This window comes from Miscanthus floridulus, chromosome 2 (genome assembly GCF_019320115.1).
Source record: "Miscanthus floridulus cultivar M001 chromosome 2, ASM1932011v1, whole genome shotgun sequence".
NCBI classification, from domain to species: domain Eukaryota; kingdom Viridiplantae; phylum Streptophyta; class Magnoliopsida; order Poales; family Poaceae; genus Miscanthus; species Miscanthus floridulus.
Window position 1 is genome coordinate 55501829 of NC_089581.1, and position 22422 is coordinate 55524250.

The following is a 22422-nucleotide window of genomic DNA, read 5'->3' on the forward strand; positions in this document are numbered from 1 at the left end:
AAGACTAGGTAGCACACTTCTACATTCTCTCTCTCTTGTAAGAGCCCATCCCCTTCGACTATAAAAGGGGATGAGCTCTCTCCTAAAAAGGGATCGCACTATTCAGACATCAATAGCTCTAGAACTCTAAAGCTACACAGAGCATGCGCTCCAATACTTAGCGCATGCTAGAGCCCCCATCACTCTTGGCCCTTCGGCTCAGAGTCCAACCGGGCCTTTAGCACCCCCCCCCCTTCTTATTCCTACTCGTTTGTAACCCCACAGCAAACTTGAAGCACCTGGGGTCAGGAATAAAGTCACCGACCGACCGAAACTAGACGTAGGGCACATTGCCTAGACCAGTATAAATCCTGTGTCATTGAGTGCTAGGCCACATCCAATCACAATGCACGGCAAAACTATAAATATTTACTTGTTGGTCACTTTTTGCACCGACAGACACCATGGTTATTTATCCAATTCATACCCAAGATCACATCTATACCCAATCCCGGTAATATCACTAAATTTGCAGTATACTCTTGTTCACTTATTTGGATAAGTACATCTTTAACTATCTGATTGGTAGAAATGTTATTCCCGGCTGCACTTATACAATAACCACATTTATCTACTACAAATATTTTTTGATCATACTTGGATGCAAATGTTGGACTCATGAATGAATGCGAAGCTCCATAATCAAATAGAACGGCTGCAGGGTTATAGTTCACAAGAAACATACCAGCTATGACAACCTCGCCAGAGGGAATCTCTTCCATGGTGGTGTAATGCACATACCTCGGGCGTGCATTTGCAGCTGCTGGCTTCTGATTGTTCTTCTTGGGGTAAGAGCACTCCCTCGCCCAATGACTAGTCTTGTTGCAATTGAAACATGGTTCATTGTTAGGCGGTGCCTTTGAGTTGCCTTGTCCTGCACCACCCTTAGACGGTAGAGCAATAGAGTATGTCCGATGATACCCTTTATTTACTTGGCTTGGCTGGGCCTTCTTCTGAGGTGGTCGGTATTTTGGAGCAGGTGGGCGGTATTGGGTTCTTGCCACCACTAGAGCTCTCTGCTGAGATGCACCGGCTTCAAAGGCCCTCTTGCGGCTCTTGGATGTAAGATAAATATTATTATGATTCTCTTGTGTGAGTGTGTCACTCACAAATTCATTGTAGGTCTCACTCTTGTTATTCGCTAGTCTTCATCAACTTTGGACCTAGTCCTCTCTTAAAACTTGCAATCTTCTTAGCATCGGTATTCACAAACTCAAGCGCATACCTAGAGAGATTATTGAAGGCATGCAAGTACTCAGTGAGACTTTTGGTACCTTGGGTAAGCCTCATAAACTCTATATGTTTCATGCTCATAAGACCTGGGGGAATATGATGCCCCTTGAAAGCAGCCTTGAACTCATTCCAAGTAACCTAAGCATTAACAGGGAGGGTAGACAAGTAACGAGTCCATCAAATGCCTGCTGGACCATGCAACTGATGTGAGGCATACTCAGCCTTCATATGCTCTGTAACTCTCAAGAGACGAAACTTCTGCTCAATGGTATTGAGCCATTCATCGGCTTGCAATGGCTCCTCCGCTCATTCATCGGCTTGCAATGGCTCCTCCGCCTCTTTAAAGATAGGAGGTTTAGTGTTCAAAAAGTCCTTAAAATCACTGAACTGATTCGGTTCGGGCCCCTGGTGTTGGTCCCATCCACGACCGGCGTTCTGCGCAAGCCTGCGCAGTACTTCCCCCATAGACCGTTGGGTCTCGAGGAGTTGTGCCATCATTTCCGCTGGTGTGGGGTGCGGTGGTGGTGGGAGATCATCATCACCATCACGACTGGTTAAAACCGATTGCCCAATCAGCCTGGCACACCTCTATTCTCTTATTCTAAGATGTGGATTGGCGGCAGACCATCCACATTTCTTCCATTCTCTCATCTCGTCTCCCTCCTCACTCACCACGGACATGTTAACTTATCGTGGCAATCTACAACCCGCTTATATTATCTTAGTTATATTTACTCCTGGTCTACATATTCACGGGTGCATGCTGCATTTGCCGGCAAGAGCAACACAACAAATCCAGGACAGGGTGACATTTGTATGCACTGTGGCGTTTCCTATATATAAATAAATGTTACAAATGACGATCTACTACTGACAAACAAACGAAGGATGTAACGACGATCGGCCGGCTGCGTACGGTAGCGCCAAGACTCTTGTGTGGTGCACAGCAGTTCGTTCAGCTGTGTTGGCGCCGTGCCAATGCTAGCTTGATACAAGAATTTGAATGACCAAACAAGATACAAACCGTATACCAAGCTCTGGCAAGCAGATCAAAATATGATCTGACTTGCCTATAAATTTGAGGCTGACCACCTCTCTCGTTAGTTCGCTCACAAAGCACGTGCGCTGCACGCTATAGCCTACTATACCACGAGACGTCGAGGCGTACTTTGGCACAAGATGAAGCTCGCCGCAGTGGGCGTAGCCTCTCTCCTCCTCCTGGCTGCTGCCGCCACGGCCGGCGCCGTCACGTTCGAGGTGGTAAACAACGCGACGACGACCCCCGGCGGGCAGCGCTTCGACCGGGACTACGGCGTGAGCTACGCGGCGCAGGTCCTCTCCGACGCCTCCTGCTTCATCTGGGCGGTGTTCAACCAGACGAGCCCCGCGGACCGCCGGCCCGTCGACCACGTCACCCTCGTGGTGAATGCCGTGGACGGCATCGCCTACACCGCCGGCAGCACCATCGTGCTCAACGCCGGCTACGTCAACAACTACACCGGCGACGTCAAGACAGAGGTACAATTACCTACAATTTGTTCGTCCACCCGTGCACACGTGTGGCTTCTTTTTCCCGTGACATCCGTGCGTGTGCGCACGCGTGCGTGCAGGTAACCGGGGTGCTGTACCACGAGACGGTACACGTGTGGCAGTGGGGGCTGCAGGACTACGACGTGTACTGGTGGGTCTACGAGGGGATCGCCGACTTCGTCCGGCTGCGGGCCGGGTACGCGCCGGCGCACTGGGTGCGGCCCGGCCAGGGGAGCAGCTGGGACAAAGGCTACGACGTCACGGCGAGGTTCCTGGACTACTGCGACTCGCTCCGGCCGGGCTTCGTCGCGGTGCTCAACGCCAAGCTGATGAACGGGTACAGCGACGATTACTTCCTGCAGATCCTGGGCAAGTGCGTGCAGGAGCTGTGGCAGGAGTACAAGGCCAAATACGGCCATCAGTGACTGAAAGACTCGATAGTATTGCCTAGCTAAGAAGCTTCTTAGCTTTCCCAACGAGTTTAACCTTGTTATACAATTTGATGACCGACTGATAAATAATAGAGAGCTACTCCCTCTTTTGCTAAATGTAGGCCATTTTTGTTTGTCCTAAATAAAATTATTCTAATTTTTATCGAGTTTATAGAAAAAAATACATCAATGTTTATATCATTAATTAACCTAAATGGCCTATGTTTTGGGACAGACTGAATATATCATCGGATAGAGCTGAGTGACGTTAGTTTTGACTTCATAAAAAAAAAGTGAGCTTCGTGTAACAGTTAACTTTGTAAATCTCATTAACCTTGTATTGCTAGTGATACTAATTCGGTATTATAAGTATTGATGCTATTTTTTACATTGAGAAGAGTACCAACATCTATGACTAATTCAGTCAAACTTTTAACGCTTTGACTTCAAACAGCTCTAGAAGTCTATTTATTTTGGGACAGAATAATGGGATTAACAACTTCTCAAAAGTTGCGTCCATGTGTTGACGTGATATTGCAAATTAGTTCCATGGATACATCGACATAATAGTGGCCGAAACATGTCAGCTTCAACAACAAGAAAAATGGAGCTGCATGTGCTAAGCACCAACACGAAGACTTTGTAGCTACAAAAATCATCAGGCTTAGAATGCAAGACAAAGGAAAGAACACAAGGAATTATAATGTGAAGGAAAAAGAGAGTTAATGGCCAATCCTGGAAACGCTAGTATTAAAAATATAATGCTTACATTTTCATAAAAGAAAACAAAATTGAAATGGATCGCCTCCCTTCTGCAATGGGTAATGGAGTACACAAAAGAAAAGCCCATAACGAATAGTGAACATTTCTGAGCCATATAAATCTTTGTATTGGCAAGGCAAAATATTGTGCACAGTTGTGAATAAAAAAAAACAGCATTTATCATGTACAAAAATTAGAAGATCATATGGCATGAACAATTCTACACTGGATTTGTCCATTAGATTGGATGAATAGCTATGTGCCCAACCCTAGCCACAAATCATGTGCGAAATCATCCACAGACCGGATGGGTAACATTTTGTTGGCCAGCACAATTGGGATGACCGTATGACAGAGCGGTTGCAAAACTTGCCAAGCATTGGCAAGCCTATACATTCGATATATCAGGCAAGAGGCAAGGTCAGCAGCTACAATGTCAAATGTTGAAGTTTCTGCCTTACACATTATCAGGCCAAAATTCCCTGAAAAAAGCCATCTCGAATTCCTTCTCTTTCAAGCGCTTCTCCTCTTCTTGCATTTTTCTTATCCTCTTTGCAGCTAATTTTGCCCTTTTCTTTGATGGCATGTCCTGCTGCAACAGTGACATGTATGAAATAGTAAGTTAGAACCCCCATCAGGCAACGTGATGACTAAAATTAGACAGTTTAAGGTATCTGAAGGCTTAATAAAGAAAGAAACATTACTGTCTATTATTTACTAAATCAAGCAAATATTAAACAAGGCAATGCAAGGAGGGTTTAGGTGTCTATTAAAAAAAGTAGCCATTCTAAGTTACACAATAGAATTCAGTAAGTCAAAGAAGTCAGAAGTATTGTAGACTAAAAAACAAGTCAAGATTAACAAGAAATGGGGAACAACAACTCTGCTACAGTAAAAACAACTGTATTGAAACAATCGTGTCATTAGCTCACCTTGGGCTTTTGGGGATTTGTTTCAGCATCATCCTCAACCTTAGGATTTGGTTTTGGTTCTTTAGAACCTAAACCACGCTTGTTATTCTTAACACGAGTCTCTACAGGCTCCAACCTTCCCTGTTCCACAAACGATTGAGGCCAGTGAGTAATCAATAACAAACAAAGTACAGAGCAACTGTGCAAATCTACACTGTACACTGGCTTGATCAAGTGTCACATAACCACAATTTCGTAACTAAGATCGCCAAACAGCAACTCTTGATCAAAGCCCATTGATGAGAAAGATAACTGAATCAGTGTAAACTACACTACTTTAGCTAACACAGGATGACAGGACCCTTCTAAACATTTGGCGTTACCAGCTATGGATATGAATAATTAAATTACAAAAAATCCATGTGATCAGCGACCCACAAACAACATTTATTTCTCCATGCCCTTTGCCCTTTGAACTGATCTGTCAAAAGCTTATACAATTGAGACAGCCTATTTCGCGATTAGTGTGCAGAAAGCCAATAACGCTGAAACCGCACGGAGTGAAGCATCAACATGCAGATGACAATACCATAACTACAACAAATACCACTAAAATCGGTCGGCATTAAATTTTGGGGAAAATGGAAATATGAAATTGTGACGCGGGAGTAAGCAAAGATCCAGACACAGACCTGCTCCTGCGCTCAAGGCCAGTGCCCTCCTTCCATCCAGACTTCTTCAGCAGCTGAAGCAAATTGAGGAAACGAATCAAACCTAAGCAGCAGGGTGCCCAATCAGGAACTACCAGCCATCATGCGGGACATGGGGCGACGCACGTACCTGGAATCCGATGTTGGAGGACCCGATTGCAGCCATCGCCTCTTCTCGTCTCTTCCCCTCCCCTCCGGGCTCCGGCGCCGGGGCCGCCGCGCTCCTCTCTCTAGGCCGTCAGGCGTCTCAACTCTCAACCGCGATGCGCCTGTTTGGGTGAGGTCGGTCTCCTCGTCCCGGGCCGGGCTCGGGCCCTTGCCGTGCCGTGCGCGGCTCAGACTCGTGCGCCGACCTGTGGGTCACGAGTCGGTATCTTCCCAGACTCAATCACGGCCGTCCGTTTCCGATCGGACGTCACACACCGGCACAGGAGAACGAGCCCTGCCTCCATATATCCAGCGCACGGGTCACACGGCACGGCTGTTGGCCACAGACCAAAAAACTGGTTCACAACCCGCCGCCGCACGCCGGGATCTCGATCGACTCCGGCTGCCGCGGAAAGCGGAAAGAAGCCAGGGACCGCGGGTCAAGATGCAGCTCTTCGTGCGGTCGCTGACGAGGACGATCACGCTGGAGGTTGAGCCGTCGGACACGGTGGCGTCCGTGAAGGCCAAGGTGCAGGGCATAGAGGGCATCCCGCCGGACGAGCAGTGCCTCATCTTCGCGGGGAAGCAGCTGAAGGACGGCCCCACGCTGGCAGACTACAACATCCACATGGAGGATACGCTGAACCTGTGCCTCCGCCTCCTCGGCGGCGGCAAGAAGCGCAAGAAGACGACGTTCACCACCCCCAAGAAGGGCAAGCACGAGCACAAGAACGCCGGGCTCGACGCCGTGCTTGGGCGGTACAGGGTCGATGAGGCCACGGGGAAGGTGGAGAGGCTGCGCAAGGAATGCCCCAACACGGAGTGCGGCCCCGGCGTGTTCATGGCGGCGCACGCCGACCGGCACGCCTGCGGCAGGTGCGGCCTCACCTACGTCGTCGAGAACCAGAGCGTTGCCGATAGCTAGGTTGCTTCATATGTTTTAGGAGTCGGATAATTAGATCAAGCAATCGTACTGGTTTTTTTTTATTGTCTATCATTCGATCTGGTAACCCGCTGTTGATAAATCAGGTCGTTTGAGTGTGATTGCAGTGTTCGGGTGGCTTTATCTACTGCGTCTGCAACTCTGCATTCTGCACTACATAGGTGCGTACACTACATAGCTGAAACACCATGCACATTTCACATTTTGCAAACAGGGTGCTGATGGCAAAACAGAAGGCTGATCTTAAGTACCCCAGGTAGGTTAACCACAAATCCAGGTTATATGCAAGGGTTGCAGTCATAGCTGTGATACATTGTTGAACGAAAAGAGAAACAATAAACCAGAAAACAAAAGGTTTTCAGTGTAGTCTGGTGGAATGCAACAGCAAATGAAGAGTCACCAAATTTTGGTGTCATTGACTTGTCTATACAGATATCTAGTATGCAATATGTCAGGATCACACGTCGCTTTCCTATTCCAAAAACATGTATGCGCCTAGCTACAATAGCAGCTGTTGGCCACAGCACCAAATTCGATCGTTCATTGGCAAGGGACCTCAACTCTGGTGTCTACCCTAACAAAACTGTGCCCCTTCCTAGAAGGCCAACTCCTCTTTCTCTTCAGCTGCAATTGGCAGAGATCCCTCTGAGGCCGCGTCCCGGATCTTGTTAGCCTTCTCGTTGCTTATGCCCAGCAGGTACTGCAACCTTGATAGCTTCTCAGGCCTCGGAATGCTCTTTAGGTACATGGCATATAGATCATCTAGCTCTCCTGGTGTGGGCCATGACAAGGGTTGCGATGCAGGGACCGCAGCGTCACATGCGAGCATGTCATTCAGAGATGAAACCTGCAAAAGGAAATTTATAGTTAGTGCACATACCAAAATTACATTAGTTTTCCAGAACTGACTTTCGAAATTACATTAGTTTTCCAGAACTGAATTTTCAAGGAGCAAATAAAGGGGAACTTAGTACCATACCACATCATCTCTCTTCTTCTGCCGAAGCAAGGCAATAGCCTGAACAAGGGAGTTCTCCAACCTAACCTTTGCAATATCCTGAACAATTGACTTGGCCTTCTCAGAACTTATTATGAGATCAGCTGGAATCTTTACATACATTTCCTCTTCATCGAAATCCCCTGTACCTGAAGAAAAGATCTCTTCAACAGTTTTCCTATAAATGCTTTCTCGCTGTGGCTCCGCAATCAAGCTATCCAGTTGGAAGTTTGCTTCTTTCAATCCTCGGACCTGCTGTATACCGATCTGACCCCGAGCAACAGAGGCTTCAATAGCAGAAGATAACTTTGTAGTTGTAATACCCTTAATGATTTTCTGTGCATTTTCAGTAGGCAATCCGACCTGCTTTTGAATCTTAGCGAGCTGGTCAGCCTTAGCCTCTGTTAATTTCCCATCAGCAAGAATTACTTCCGCCTGTTGCACAAAAGCTTTCTCTGCAAACTTAATGTGAACATCTTGAGCTTCTTTGCGAGTTAAACCAAGTATGTCACCCAATTGCCTTAGCATTAAAAACTCTGAATCGTCTTTCTTTGTAGAGATAGCTGTTCCAAATGATACGTTAGTCGTCTCCCCAGTGATGCAGAACATCAAGTATGTTTCATACAGCTCAGCCCTATCCCTCAATGGAATGTCATCCTTGAGAGTTATCTCTTTCTGGCTTGACTTCCTCAGCTTTTCTTTGAGCTCTTTATCAGGTCTAGTCTTTCTCAGTGTGTCCAATGATTCCCATTCATGTTCATCATCCTCTCCCTCAGATTCTGATGCTGCACTTGATGCTTCAGTTTCAGCAACTGGAGATATCTCTCCTTTAATGTCAGCTAAAAGCTCGCTAACAACAACTATGTTGAAGGAAATTAACTTCTTCAGCTCTTTTGCAGTTTCAATGCGGTTCCCAGCTTCTTTTGCTCTCTGAATGTAGCTCAAGAATAACTTCCGTACCTGATCATTTGAATGTGACAACTTAGAATAGTGAACTAGCTTTGCTGAAGGAATATATATAAAAGAATACACATAGCATATATCAGAGATCACGAGAAAATAAGGTGGTATCATTTTTCAAAGGAAAGATACATACTGCTTTACTAAAGATCGCCATGGCAGCCTCCGGTTTCAGGTTTAGACTTTGTGCTGCCTTCCTGACAGCCTCTCGTCTATCAGCATTATATCCATCAACAGATGCAATGGCTTCCTTGACAACCTGAAATGTCCTTACAAATGTAAGAGAACTTATACAGAACACGCCATCAGCTTTGCCTGAACAAGATATGGAACAAAATCTAAACAACTACAAAGGAGTTCAATCAAAAAGATTTAGAGTCACCTTTTCAAACAGTTGTCCACAGATCTCAGTATGAGCAGCGTCCACAGTTTCTTGAGGGATGCAGAGACGCACTTGGAATGCCATTAGAGCTTCCACTTCCTCCTTGCTCAGCTCTCCATCAGCTACAAACTGCTGAAGCTTCTGTCTGTAAATTTCTGAAGTTTGAAGAGGAATTAATAAGCATGATATTCTGAATACTGGAAAGGCCAGAAATTTTTTGAATTAAAATCTAAAATCATAACTCAGAATGGCCTAGTTTGCACGGTACTAATATACTAATACATACAATTTAGAGTATTAGTATTATTAGTATTATGGAAATAGATGTGAGGCTTCTTTTGGTCAAAACATTTGTAGCATACTTTTTTGTTGGTGAATTTCATCCGTGATCATAAGCAATACACTCAATATGAACCAAACTCAAGTTACCTTCCCAAAACATATATATATATATATATATATATATATATATATATATATATATATATATATATATATATATATATATATATATATATATATATATATATATATATATATATAATATATATAATATATATATACTTCCTGCAGTCAAGGTATAGCTTTGACAATATAGCAGTCTAAAATAACAATGCAGCAGTATCAGCATGACAGCACAGAGATTACAGTGTAAAGATGCCTTGTATAACAGATTGCCATTGAGCAAAACCCCTTATTTACCACAGCAGACAGCTGTGCTGTGGAATTAAATGTTGCAAGAAGAAGAAAATGTCGAGATGGTACCTTCATGCATCTTGCTAGCCAGTTCAGGATCAAACTGTAACTTCTCGCAAAGAATTTGGAGGAATGCTGCTTTGCTAGGTACTGAAGCCAATTCAGTGTTAAATGATTTAGCAAGTGTCTTTCTGTATATATGAGCTTTGACGTCAGACAAGATTCCTTCTGTTTCCCGCTTCCCCAGTCCAAAAATGTTTCTCAGTTCATTAAGAGGGGAAAGCTGCATTTTTTTAAGCACAGAAAAACTTCTGTTGAGATACTACAGAATAAATAGCATCTTTATGGTCAGAAGGCATGTGACAGACAATACAAGATGCCAGTACAAGCTGACGGTGATCTATTATTTTGATGAAGAGCAATGCAGCATTGCAAAATTGAACTGATCGACTAAAATCAAGCTAAATTTTCTGATGGGGCCTATTCCAATTTGCCAGATCTTCAATTTATTTATGGCTAAGCTCGATTGACTAGCTTGTGTGTTCTTTTTCTCTCTTGGCTGCCTGTTGCATGCCGCCTTTTCTACCTTTCACCTATGCAGGTTTGTCTTCATGTTCTGTAACTCCTCTTCATTCTTTTTTTAAATAAAATGCACAGTAGGGGGGGCCTCCACTACTGTATTTCCCCTCAAAGAAAAAGAACTAGAAAGGGGTTGTATTAACTTGTCATCACACAAACAAGCACCATCAGTAAACTAGAAATTAAATCACCTTCTCATCATCCACAATTCCATCTGAAAGTACTTCTGTAGCATAGGCCTTATAGAGTATCTTGAGATCATCAGCTCTCCTATCATGATCATGCTCTCCAGCTATGCACGACACGCACCCAAAAAAAATATTAAACAAGGTTGAGCTCACTAAAAGTATGATTGCAAAAATTTTAACCGTTTTACCTAATGAAATAGGGCCAAGTCCACGAGCAAAACGATCAGCTTGAGGGTGTTTGCTTAATGTTGTAAGCAAACTATTAAATTTAATAACAATGTTCACTTCTTCCACAGCCTGAGTTAGACTATCCCTGCAATCACATGGTTCAGCAGTAAGGTAAATCCACCAATGCTCTGAAATGGTACAGTCTGAATCTATAAGCATGCCAACATTCAGAGGATAGACCACTCCTGCACAAGGATTCGTGCAGGGGCAGAGCTTCATTGAGACCAACATGGGCCATGGCCACTCCTGCTCATTTGTGATGTCCATTAGGTGTCTACTTATCAGCTTAAAAATAGCAAGCTCTTTCCTACTTAATTAATCTAGCTGATTTCCCTGTCTGGCCCCTGCTGAACTTGCTGCCAAGCTCCGCCATTCTGGATTCGTGCTTTTGCTAATTATTACTGGTCAGAAGTCAAGCAATTTTATTTGCATCATCATGGTCTTTTCATGCTCCATCAGATATGCACAGGTGCCTTGGCTGCTACTAATGGAAGTTAAATACTCCCTCTAGTAGTAAAAGCATATGTATATACCAAAAATACTCATGAAATTTATTGACGGCACACCTACCTGATAGTTTATATGAGCGGAGTTAAAGTTCACATTTTAAAAAGAGATTTGACAATGTTATGGTGTTGCTTATGATAGACAAGACAATGCTGCAACCATAAGGCTATCTCCAATAACAACACCCAAAATATAAGACCCATTCGTCCTTTGGATAGCGCTATAGGCAAAATATTCAATACCTATTCGGCATCTTCTCCAACAACAAGACCCAAAAGAGAATCATTTCTGCAAATAGGTTTCTAGGAGAGAGGATGCCCATATTTGGGTTGTGCCTCTCAGGCAACCCAAAATAGGTCTCCCGTATAAGTACTCTGTTGGAGGCTGATTTTGGGTCTCTTGCTACCCATTTTTGGTTTGGGTGCCCATATGGGTTCCTTGTTGGAAACAGTCTAACATGGCAGGGCCATGTGTGAGAAAGGTTGGCACATAAATACATGATGGATCATCTCGTGTTTTAAACATGGGGTGAAAGACAGATTATTACCCATTGCTACTTACTATAAGGTATATTTTCTCCATTATATGACCAAAATATCTACCAAATTGCAAACCAATATATACGGATTCAGAAAACTGGCTATGCTCTTTCCTTGGAATAACGGGCTATCTAGCTTAGAACATCACTCAGGTTTCTATGCACATCTAATAATGAAATCTGGTAACACGCTTCTCAAAGGGTAAGTAGGTTCCATACGGAATACGTGACTTCAAGATGTCTAGTGCTGATGAAATGTTTTCTTGAACTAGCTTCTTCACATGCTCGCGGAACATCTCAGCAGCAATCTGCAAGAAATTTAGAATGTCACTTATAACAACAAAACATGCTTAGATTTACTCTACTTATCTTTTCCAAGCAAACTTAATCGACACAAATGATAAATACAGTGACCTTTTTATTTTTGTCTAAACTCTTGAGTCTTGACTAGTTTATATGCATCATAGCATGCATATAAAATGACATTGTTCTATAAGTACTGATGTAGATTTCGAAGAAAAAGCAAATAAGCAGCAACAGAAACTGAGTTTTAGAAGAAAAGAGTTACCTCATCAGAAAGTTTATATGCAAGTTGCGCTCTCCTTACATCAATGAGCGTGTCTATGTCAAGACCTAAAACGAGAGCATTTTGAGTTCAGAATGTTCTTGAGATGTAATAAGAGATATTGACAATGAATATAACTACATGATCTACTTGATAAAGCAAATCTTAAGAATAGTATGACTTCAGAATTGAACTAACACCTAAACGAAACTATGTGTTCTAGCAGTACCTCTTCCAATAGACTTGAGCTGCACCGAGTATAAACTCTTGGCATTTTCCCTCATAGCAATGTCAATCTAGAAACAAACATAATGTCAAATTGATCTAATAATGATACTTAAGACCATGGTAAGTAAAAAAAGACGTTCTTATTTGGACTGTGGAGTAGTGATCATGTTTTTTAAGTCGTCGCCTAGGCGTCCAGTCGAGTTTCTAGGCTGGGCGTCGGCCTTGCCACGACCAATCGCGGTATGGCGTCCGCCTTGCAGTAGAAGTTGTCGGCTAGGCGCAATTTGGCGCTGTTTAAGGCCTGAACGGCCCGAGGCGGACGCCGCACGAGCTTGCGCGTGCGCGCGCGGGCGCGGGAAGTGAGCTGCGGTGCGCAGCCGCGGGAGCGGGAAAGAAGCTGTGCGTGGGAGAGGGAAAGGACACAGGGGATTTGCGCGCCAATGAGACCGGCGGGAGTCGAGCACCGTCGGGAAATCGGGCACCTACATATCCCGCAAGGTCAAAACCCATCTCTCACACGCGCTTCTTTCCTCGATTCGAGCCTCCCTTCCTCTTTTCCACTGATTTGCGACCCTGATTTGCGCCTCCTGCCCTCCTCTGGTCCTCCCTCATCTCTACTGATTGATGCACGGCTCCTTCCCCTTCTCTTCGTAAGGTCACAGGATAGGTACGTAAGCATCTCTTCCTCTCCCTTTGGCTTCCCTCCTCTTGGATGTGCACTGCTCCTGCTCTTGACTTGGATGTGCACTGCCTCTGCTCGACTTGGATATGCTCTGCACTTCGCATCTCGTCTGCAGCTCTGCTTCCCTCCTCTTCCTCTGTTTCTTTCCATGTCTTTCCTCTGCTTGTGGCTTTTTTATACAGATGCTGACTGGTAGTGCTCGAGTTCTTTGTTTTTACAGCTGATAGCACAATGGCAAGTCCATCTTCCATCATCAGCATTTATGATCCCAGGACTGATTTAGCTCAGAAGGGAAACTCTGTGGATCCAGGATGGAAGTATGGCTACTGGCCAAACCTTCAAAACAAAGATGTAGTGGCCCGCACTCTATGTGGTGTCTCACTTTTTGGAAGGATAAGAAGACTGAAGAAGCATCTAGCGGGTGGCTTTGGAGATACAATGATGTGCAAGAAAACTACCACTGCAATTAGAGTGGAGATGGAAAACTGCTTGAATGATCATCCCTAGATGATGCTGACGTTAGATTTCAGATCTGCACTTATGCTATTATATTTGTTTTGCCTTAGCAGCACTAGTCATTAAGTTATATCATGTCATTAGAGACTAATTTGTTGCTATTGGGTGATGAGAGCTATTTTGCTACTTTAAGTTGTGCACTAGCACTCTGGTAGCACTATTTATTATGGTATTATATGCTAAGACTTGACAATATTAAGGTATGCTTTGCTTCTGAATTTTAGTAGCATTATATATTAAGATGATCATATGGCATCGCCTCGCTGCGAGCCTTAAACGCTTAGTTGACTCAAATGGGCGGGTCGCCGCGGCTCGACTTATCGCCTTAAAAACACAGGTAGTAAACTTTAACACTTTACGACCATTTGTCCAAACTACTTGAAATATCAACTGCATCAAGAGCAGCATGACAACTATGCAAAGGGCAATTTCATCATACTTTAAAATAATTCTTGCATCCATTGAGGCAATATTGCCAGAAAACGATGAAACTAAACTTCAAATTCCGAACAAACTACTTTCTCCGTGAGATCAAAGCATAAAACTGAGAGAAAGTATGCAGAAATTTAACAAGTATTTTTATAAATAATTACCTGAGAATCAGTCACTCCAAAAAGACGTTTCCAAGGAAGTAGGAATGCAGATGCATCTCCAAAGACAAGATTGGACACATAAATTAACTTCTGAAATGCCTGCAAAGAATGACATGGCTATAATATGAGCCAACAGAAAGTTCTAAGTATCTCATTCATATATCGAAGCATAGACACTTGCCCGCCTTTGTTCCATGTCAGCATCACGATCACTTGTTTCCAGCCTCTCTCTGTATATGCGTCTACCAATCTAGTACAACAAGGAAAGAGGAAAAGGTATACTTATTGGCATAAAACACAGCGAATGTGGAAAACAGAGACGAAAACAATAAGAGCATAGGAGATAGATGACAAAATATAAAAGGGTTTGGATCAGGAGGCAATACCTCCATGTGCATGTTAGCAGCATCTACATCGTCAAGCCCAAGAGCTCTTTTAAATTTTATAATTGCCTGAACCTCTGTACCTTTGAGATCTTCATCTCCTGGAGGAAGTACTGAGTAAACATACCTGCATAAAAGCATGGTCAGGACAAGGATGAGCAAATAACTGAAATTTAGAAGGGTGGGACCTTTGGGGAATAATATACTCTTCTGACCTAAATGCTGATACGTGACTACATGAGTATTATATAGTTTACTTGGTTTTTTTTAACAATAAAGCATGAGCTCAGGTTTATCCAGGCAAGATTGTTGACATCCATCCACGAAACCGAAAGGCTGTAATTAAAAGTTGGACACACCACCCAAATGCACAAATACAAATTTCACAACCAACACCACCAAACAAGCTTGGTATCTGCTTGTGTTGTGCACATTAGCTCCAGTCAAAAAAGGGAATTTATGAGGAATATGTGTGATTAATTGTTCTTTAGTAAGCAGCTCGGTAGGCATGCGAATTGGCACTGTCCAGAAAACAACAATTCGTTCCCTAACCGGACCAGCTGACCCCACATTGCGTCACAATCCACATCGAGGGCACGAGGGTACGAGCCTCCATGGACAAGTAGGTGGCCGTGACGAGCGCATGAGTTGACAACAGTCACCCACCAGCATGCTAGCCTCAGTGAGTGCACTGACAATGACAAGTATACGACCATGGTCACTATGGCCGGCTCACACACAAGCAGACAGAAGCGTATGGCCAGGCCCCCATGCCAAGCTTTCTGAATGCTTTGCTTGCTCAGTTGTGTCTATCAAACTTGCCTCATATCTGAGGTAGGCATCATCTCGTCATTTTCCCCTTTGTTTAGCATTTGCTACCATGTTGTTTCTTCGGTAAACACAAGATGGCACCGAACAACGAAGTGTGTGGTGTTTTGGTTTGAGGCAGAAACTCCAGTTTTTCTATTCTGAAAACTGAAATTTGTGCTCACCAAATATACTGAACCCAAAACACAGAATAAACTGAGTGGCCACGCCTAATAGAAATAGTTGATTTGCTTGCCTTAGTTCCTTAATACAGATTAGAAACATACAGAAACCAATTGCTCCTTAATATATAAGGAATAGTATGATTGCAGCTAGAAGATTGTGGCTATTCCTTTTTCTTGCAATTGTTTGCAGAAACTTCCGTGCCTCCAACTGGTGTAGTATGCAGGGGGCAACAGGTAGTGAATAGTGAGTAGCAAAACACCAGTTATGCCCACGGTTATCAAGGTGGTAAGGCGAGGTGTGGCGACTGACTACCACCTTACGCTTAAGCGACTAAAGCGTGAGGTGAGATGATGCCTTAAGAATTTAAGAAAACTTAATGCATACAAGCAGATGCGTCAGCTGGAAAAAAAAAAAGCACCAAGAAGCTCACCTGGCATACAAGTCACAGAGCTCTGCTTTGAAGGCTTCATCCTGTGTGCTAACTCCATATCTAAAATTTAAATTGCACATCATAAGAATATGGAGAGGAGCAACAGCAGCATCAATAATTAGCCTCCAAAGGAGACAACAGGAACTGATTATGCAGTTTACATTCCCAAGAGACAAAAAAAAACAAATATGGAAATTATATATAGTTTCTTTTAGCATAGCACATAACTAGGTAAACCAAAATTTACTTGCATTCCAACAATAAATGGGACTATGGGGGCTTCAAAACTAAGTAACCAAATAAACAAGCGTGCAAGACTGTGGGGGCAAAGTGGATATCACAATAAAAGCCTGCGCTAATCAAAATACTGTTATCTATCTGAGAGCACTAATAGTTAGGCCCCGTTTAGTTCCGAAAATTTTTGGCTTTTGGCTACTGTAGCACTTTCGCTTTTATTTGGCAAAAAATGTCCAATTATGGACTATTTAGGCTTAAAAGATTCGTCTCACGATTTCTCGGTTAACTGTGTAATTAGTTTTTTTTTCGTCTACATTTAGTACTCCATGCATGTGCCGCAAGATTTGATGTGACGGGGAATCTTGAAAATTTTTGGTTTTTGGCTTAGAACTAAACGGGGCCTTAGTTCACGAACAAAACAAAAAACCTCAACTAAGGGGCACTTCATTGGATCCAGGTAGGTCACTACCAAATATAAGAATAACGACCATTCATTCAGACCATGAGGTGACATGATTACCAGGACTAGCCCTATAATTTGAGCAGCACAGCAGTAGCTCGAACCATTTCACCAATATAAACCCAATGCCGAAACAAGACGCGAGAGCAACTCACTTGTTCGCGATTGCCTCCACCTCGCCGTTGTCCAGGTTGGTGGGGTCGTCGTGGCCCGCGACGTAATTGTGCAGCCCCACGGCGGCGACCTCCGGGACCACGGCGTTCACCGCGGCCGCTCCCGCCACGCTGGCCGCGCCGAGCACGGCCGCCCCAGCCACGGCCACGGCGCGCGACCCGCCGCCCGCGCGGAGCCCGATGCCGTACCCGGCCGCCACGGCAGCCGCGGCGACGGCCAGCTCCGCCGCCGTCCGCGCCGCGGGCGGCAGCGCCTCCACCAGCGGTTGGATGCCCGTTAGCTCCCTCCGCGCGCCGAAGACCGCCTCGCCAGGGGAGGAGGTCTCGCCGCCCGCGCCAGACTCGGCGGCCGCGCGGAGACGGAGACGGAGTCGCGCGGCGGCGGGCCTCCGCGGCCGCGGCGGGAAGCGGAGGAGCGGGAAGGGTTTAAGCGGCGAGAAGAGAAGTGGCGGCGGGCTGGCCCCCGCCGCCGCCCGAGGCGAGGGCTTCGCGGAGGCGAGTGCCAGCTCCATGCCCGAGATAGGTACCTGCTGCCTCTGCGGACGGGGGTGGGGACGCCTTCTCCTCGGCGGCGGCGGGGCCGGTGCGGTGGATTGGGGGGAGAGGGTGGCGGATGAGGTGGAAGAGAGGAGGAGGGGGCCGCGGCGCGGGCGAGCCTGAGGAGCAGCGGATAGCGTTGGGATGGGGTGGGAGTGGGATTGGTGCGGCGGGGCGACCGGGCGAGGCCGGCTGGACCAACAAGGGTTTGCCGGGCCGCTTGCCGGTTGCGCGGGCGCGGACGGGCCCCGCCGTGATCCCTCGCCTATTTCAGGAGTTCCTCCTGTCGTTCCGTGGTACACGGTCGTCTGCTCGCTTTGCTGGTTCCTGTCTGCGGTCGCGCGCCACGGTTGGGCTCTCTGGCTTGTGACATTCCTTTCCTAGCCGGCGTCTAAGTTCCACGTCCTAAACGTCGTATCAAATGTTTAACACATGCATACATAGAGTATATTAAATATAAATTAATTATAAAATTAAATATACAGATTAAGATTAATTTACGAGACGAATTTTTTAAACCTAATTAGTCCATGATTTGACAATGTGGTGCTAAAGTAAACATATGCTAACGACGGATTAATTAGGCTTAATAAATTTGTCTTGTGAATTACTGACAGATTCTGTAATTTATTTTTTTTATTAGTATTCAAACACCTCATACGACACGTCATGTGACATCCGATAAGACACCTCTTGAACTTAACTCCTGCATCGAATGCTCCCTAAGGTTATCACATCTCGCGGTTGCTATGGGTGCGATCTACATGTATGATGTATTGCCTGTCCGTGTGTGTAAGGTTTTCGTCGTTTTCTTGGGTTTCATTCACTTTCGTGTCCGTAATATGAGCATCTGTGGTGTTCCGTGAGACTCTGACCTAGTTCTCCATTCTCTACTTGATATTGTTCCGCTATCACTATGGTCAGCTGGTTATTGATGCTATAGTTAGAATTCAAGCTCCATGAAACTTTTTCCTCAGTCATGTGCTAGGCATGAGCATGGTGATTCATAAGGGTGTGGCAAGGTGTTGTTATGTACTATGATTATATTAGTGTCGGGGACCTAATACCGCGGTACTCCAGAAGGTGGAACCAATAACCACTGAATGTTAAAAACTTCTGGACGCATAAGGGCGCCGTTACGTCCCTTGTTCGAATGACAGGAGTTTGGTTCCGCCTCGCCCGACGCCTTTTGAGATAGCTCTGCCTCGCTCGAGGGCTCAGGGCTAGTCTCCGTCTCACCCGACGCCTTTGGGGCGGGCTCGGTCTCGCCCGAGGGCTAAGGGATAGACTCCGCCTCGCCCGACGCCTTTGAAGATAGCTCTGCCTCGCCCAAGGGCTCAGGGCTAGTCTCCGTCTCGCCCGACGCCTTTTGGGCAGGTTCGGTCTCGCCCGAGGGCTGAGGAATAGATTCCGCCTCGCCCGACCCTAGAGGGGCAGGGTTGGTCTCACCCAAGAGATATGGATTGGTCTCTGTTTCGCCCGACGGCAAGGAACGAACATCGCCCTGCTCGATATCTAATATTGGTTTCATCTTACCTGACAACTTCTCCCCATTCCCTCAAGATGATGGGTACAGGGCAAGACAAGACGTTCTGGTCAACCATGACTCCAAGGACCATACCCTGCGCCCTAGCAGGAAAAGTACTGTCAGGGAACGATGGGACAGGTGCTTTAGACCCTTCCGGGCGCCGCAGAGCCCGAAAGGTATTACAGGTGCGTACTCCTCGCCCTGTAGAGTTGTAGGCGCCGCCTTCAGCCCTGGGACACGGAACCCGACGAAGATATATGACAACCGCTATGCTCCAGAAAATGATTTTCTATCTCCACGAACAACGGATATTCCGTCACCACGCTATGGACCCAAGGGAGCGACGCCCGCTTCCCGACCCCTCAGGTCCACCAAGTCGGAGGACCCCGACCCCGCGTCCCTCCGACAAAGACTCATAGGAACCAGAAGGCGTGCGGAGTAAGGCTGGGGAGGCTCATAAGTCAAACCACCATGCTGCAACCCATACCCTGCGCGGGGCAGCATTCTGTAACCAACCTGACATTCTACAGAGGCATCGACAGTATTGTAGGCGCTTATCTTCCTTCGCACTCATCAGAATGAAGGACGAGGCCGAGGAGACGTGAACCACAAGACGTAGAGTACGCTTCCTAAAGCCCTCACCCTTGTAAAGCCAGCCCCTTCATCTATAAAAGGGGAGGCGCTTCCTCTATCAAAGGGACCGATCTTTGACAAAACAACACAAGACACTCACACACACAGTCAAGTTGCAACCAAGCTCTTGGCCTCCTTTCAACCCTTCCATCAGAGACTTGGGATCAGTCCCTCTCTCGATCGTTTGTACCCCCTACTATGAACCGTTCACGATGCTAATAACACGAGCAACAACAAACTGGACGTAGGGACATTCGGCCCAAACCAGTATAAATCTTGTGTCTTTTAGCGCACCATCCGAGCCTAACACGTATTACTATAAATTTACTTGCCGGTGCTTGTATGAAACACCGACAGTTGGCGCGCCAGGTAGGGGCCTTGCGTGTTCCAAATCAGGCCTCGGATGACCACCCACGTAATCAGCTGGGCCCCAGGCGCACATGTGCGTTTGGGCGACCTAGACTTTATTGTCACACTAGGAGGAGAACTGGCGCTGACCCTCACGGCCGCACAGTCTCTCCCTTCCATCAACCTTAGCCGTCTGAGGCTTGAGGGCCCGCGGGGCGACCCCCTTGGACCCCAGTTATCCAAGGAGCCCCGCGTAGCATCCCCCTTTTTCCGGAAGGCCCCGTACGAAGCGCCCCGACAGCGTTTCTGTTCGGTCTCCGCAACGCCGCGGCGACCGCTGGCCACCTTCTGGCACTACGCATGGTTCAGCCGCCTACGGACAGCGAGTTCGTGGGGGTAATCGAACACGACCCGGAGACACTCTACGGGCTCCTCGCGGAGGAACCAGAGTTGTCCTCTAGCTCTGAATCCAGCAAGGGGAGCCATCACCCTTCCCGGGAATGCTTCATGACGCAAACCCCCGAGGGGCACGTCCAAAGCGTCTCCGGAGAGGAGACAACCCCAACAGGCAACCCCAACACTAGGATCGAGGCGGAGACGGCGGCTCCATCCCACGTAAGGATGGAGCAACTAAGAGCACGAAAGCTAGAGATTGATGACGCCGGACAACAGCTTGTTCAGGAGTACCAAAACATCAAGGAGGAGATCAAGCGTCGCGGAGACGGTGGGCACGCACACGCCTTGGCCCGTGATGTGCATCGAAGGATCCTCGTCGATAATGGGACTCTCCCTCACTTAGCTCGGGCAAGCCAGAACATCGCCGCCGCGATGGCCTTGCTTCACGGCCTCCCAAAGGCCATGACATCTGAAGATCGCTGGGCCCACAGGGAGATTCGCACGTTGCTTGAGCGTGCGGTGGCGCAGCAGGCAGAAAGTTCATTGTCTTGACGACGCGAACCCGACACCAGCCAGCGCACGCCCTCAGTGCGTCCCACCAGGGATGCATCCGTTCACCAAGCACCGCCAGCCGGCAGGCAGCCCTCCACCGTCCCAGTACATCAACGCCTCGGTCATGGCCGCGACGTACGCAACATCATTGATGCTCGGAAACGCGCCCATGGCGACGATGGAGAAGTAGCACGCCGTGGCTACCATCCCCGACGTGGCAGACGCTACGACAGCAACAAGGACCGAAGCCCATGCCCTAGCCTGCCAGGTCCTCAGGCCTTCGGTCGGCACATCCTCAACGCCGCGTTCTCTCTAAGGTATCGACCGCCTACCAACATCCCTAAATATTCTGGCGAAATAAATCCTGGGCTTTGGCTCGAAGACTATCGGCTTGCATGTCAGGCCGGTGGTGCAAGTGATGACGATTTCATTATTCGCAATCTCCCGCTGTTCTTGGATGATTTAGCTCGAGCATGGCTGGAGCACCTACCGTCCAATGTCATTCAGAGTTGGGCGGATCTGACAGAGATCTTCGTGAGCAACTTCTAGGGCACGTACAAACGCCCTGGGAACCCATGGGACCTCAAGAACTATCGCCAAAAAGCCGATGAAACCCTCTGCGGGTACATCCGGCGCTTCTCTCGGCAGTGCAACGAGCTCCCTAACGTTGCCGACGCCGACGTGATAGGAGCCTTCCTATCCGGGACAACCTGCGAATCCCTGGTCCACAAGCTAGGACACAGGGGCCCGCGTACTACCAAGGAACTCCTGGACATCGCCACCAGTCACGCCTCTAGAGAGGAGGCGGTCGAAGCCATCTTCGATCGCTCCGACAGAAGGATGAGGTGGGACGAGGACACCGGCGAAGGCGCTTCCAACCGTCCCGCCAAAAGGAAAAATAAGAAGCAACGGCGTGACAACTCGCTCATGGCCGCTGCTGACCGTAAAGGTGGCTGGAAGCCCGTGGAGGGCACTCCAAACCACTTCGAGAAAATGCTCGAGGGCCCATGCCCAAACCACGCCTTCCCGGCCAAGCATCTATACAAGGATTGCGGCCTCATGCGCAAATACTTGTTTGGGGGCCTTAACAAAGGGGAGCAGGGGAAGGAGCCTGTTCCCGCCATAGACGACGCAGAGGAAAAGGACGACGCCTTCCCAACGCCGACCAGCGCCCTCATGATCTTCAAAGGATCAACGATCTACGACTCCAAGCGCCGCCAGAAGCTCGCACGCCGTGAGGTCTATACAGCCGGACCGGCCATGCCAGCCTTCCTTCGATGGTCGGAATCCGCCATAACCTTCGACCGGATCGACCATCCGGATGTCGTCCCACATCCAGGAAGGTACTCGCTTATCGTCGATCTGATCGTTGGACCAAAGTGGCTCA

General features: G+C 47.0%; 4 protein-coding genes across 4 annotated transcripts; 2 read left to right on the forward strand and 2 right to left on the reverse strand.

Annotated features, from left to right (window-relative positions):
* Positions 1-2451: 2451 nt before the first annotated feature.
* On the forward strand, positions 2452-3227 carry LOC136536567 (uncharacterized). The gene is made up of 2 exons (XM_066528817.1): positions 2452-2790; positions 2883-3227. The coding sequence occupies exons 1-2, from the start codon at positions 2452-2454 to the stop codon at positions 3225-3227; spliced, it is 684 nt and encodes a 227-aa protein (XP_066384914.1).
* Positions 3228-4452: 1225 nt separating this feature from the next.
* LOC136536568 (uncharacterized) lies at positions 4453-5782 on the reverse strand. Its single transcript, XM_066528818.1, has 5 exons — positions 5747-5782; positions 5599-5651; positions 5368-5416; positions 4928-5047; positions 4453-4587 (listed from the first exon to the last, which is right to left on the reverse strand). The coding sequence occupies exons 1-5, from the start codon at positions 5780-5782 to the stop codon at positions 4453-4455; spliced, it is 393 nt and encodes a 130-aa protein (XP_066384915.1).
* On the forward strand, positions 5751-6762 carry LOC136524343 (ubiquitin-ribosomal protein eS31 fusion protein-like). The gene has a single exon (XM_066517751.1). The coding sequence runs from the start codon at positions 6209-6211 to the stop codon at positions 6686-6688; it is 480 nt and encodes a 159-aa protein (XP_066373848.1). The 5' UTR covers positions 5751-6208; the 3' UTR covers positions 6689-6762.
* Positions 6763-6928: 166 nt separating this feature from the next.
* LOC136524336 (protein TIC110, chloroplastic-like) lies at positions 6929-17800 on the reverse strand. Its single transcript, XM_066517746.1, has 15 exons — positions 17024-17800; positions 16172-16231; positions 14752-14875; positions 14547-14615; positions 14366-14464; positions 12576-12642; positions 12350-12414; positions 12001-12089; positions 10697-10821; positions 10512-10612; positions 9811-10024; positions 9046-9200; positions 8800-8922; positions 7686-8663; positions 6929-7553 (listed from the first exon to the last, which is right to left on the reverse strand). The coding sequence occupies exons 1-15, from the start codon at positions 17551-17553 to the stop codon at positions 7302-7304; spliced, it is 3051 nt and encodes a 1016-aa protein (XP_066373843.1). The 5' UTR covers positions 17554-17800; the 3' UTR covers positions 6929-7301.
* Between the last annotated feature and the right edge of the window lie 4622 nt (positions 17801-22422).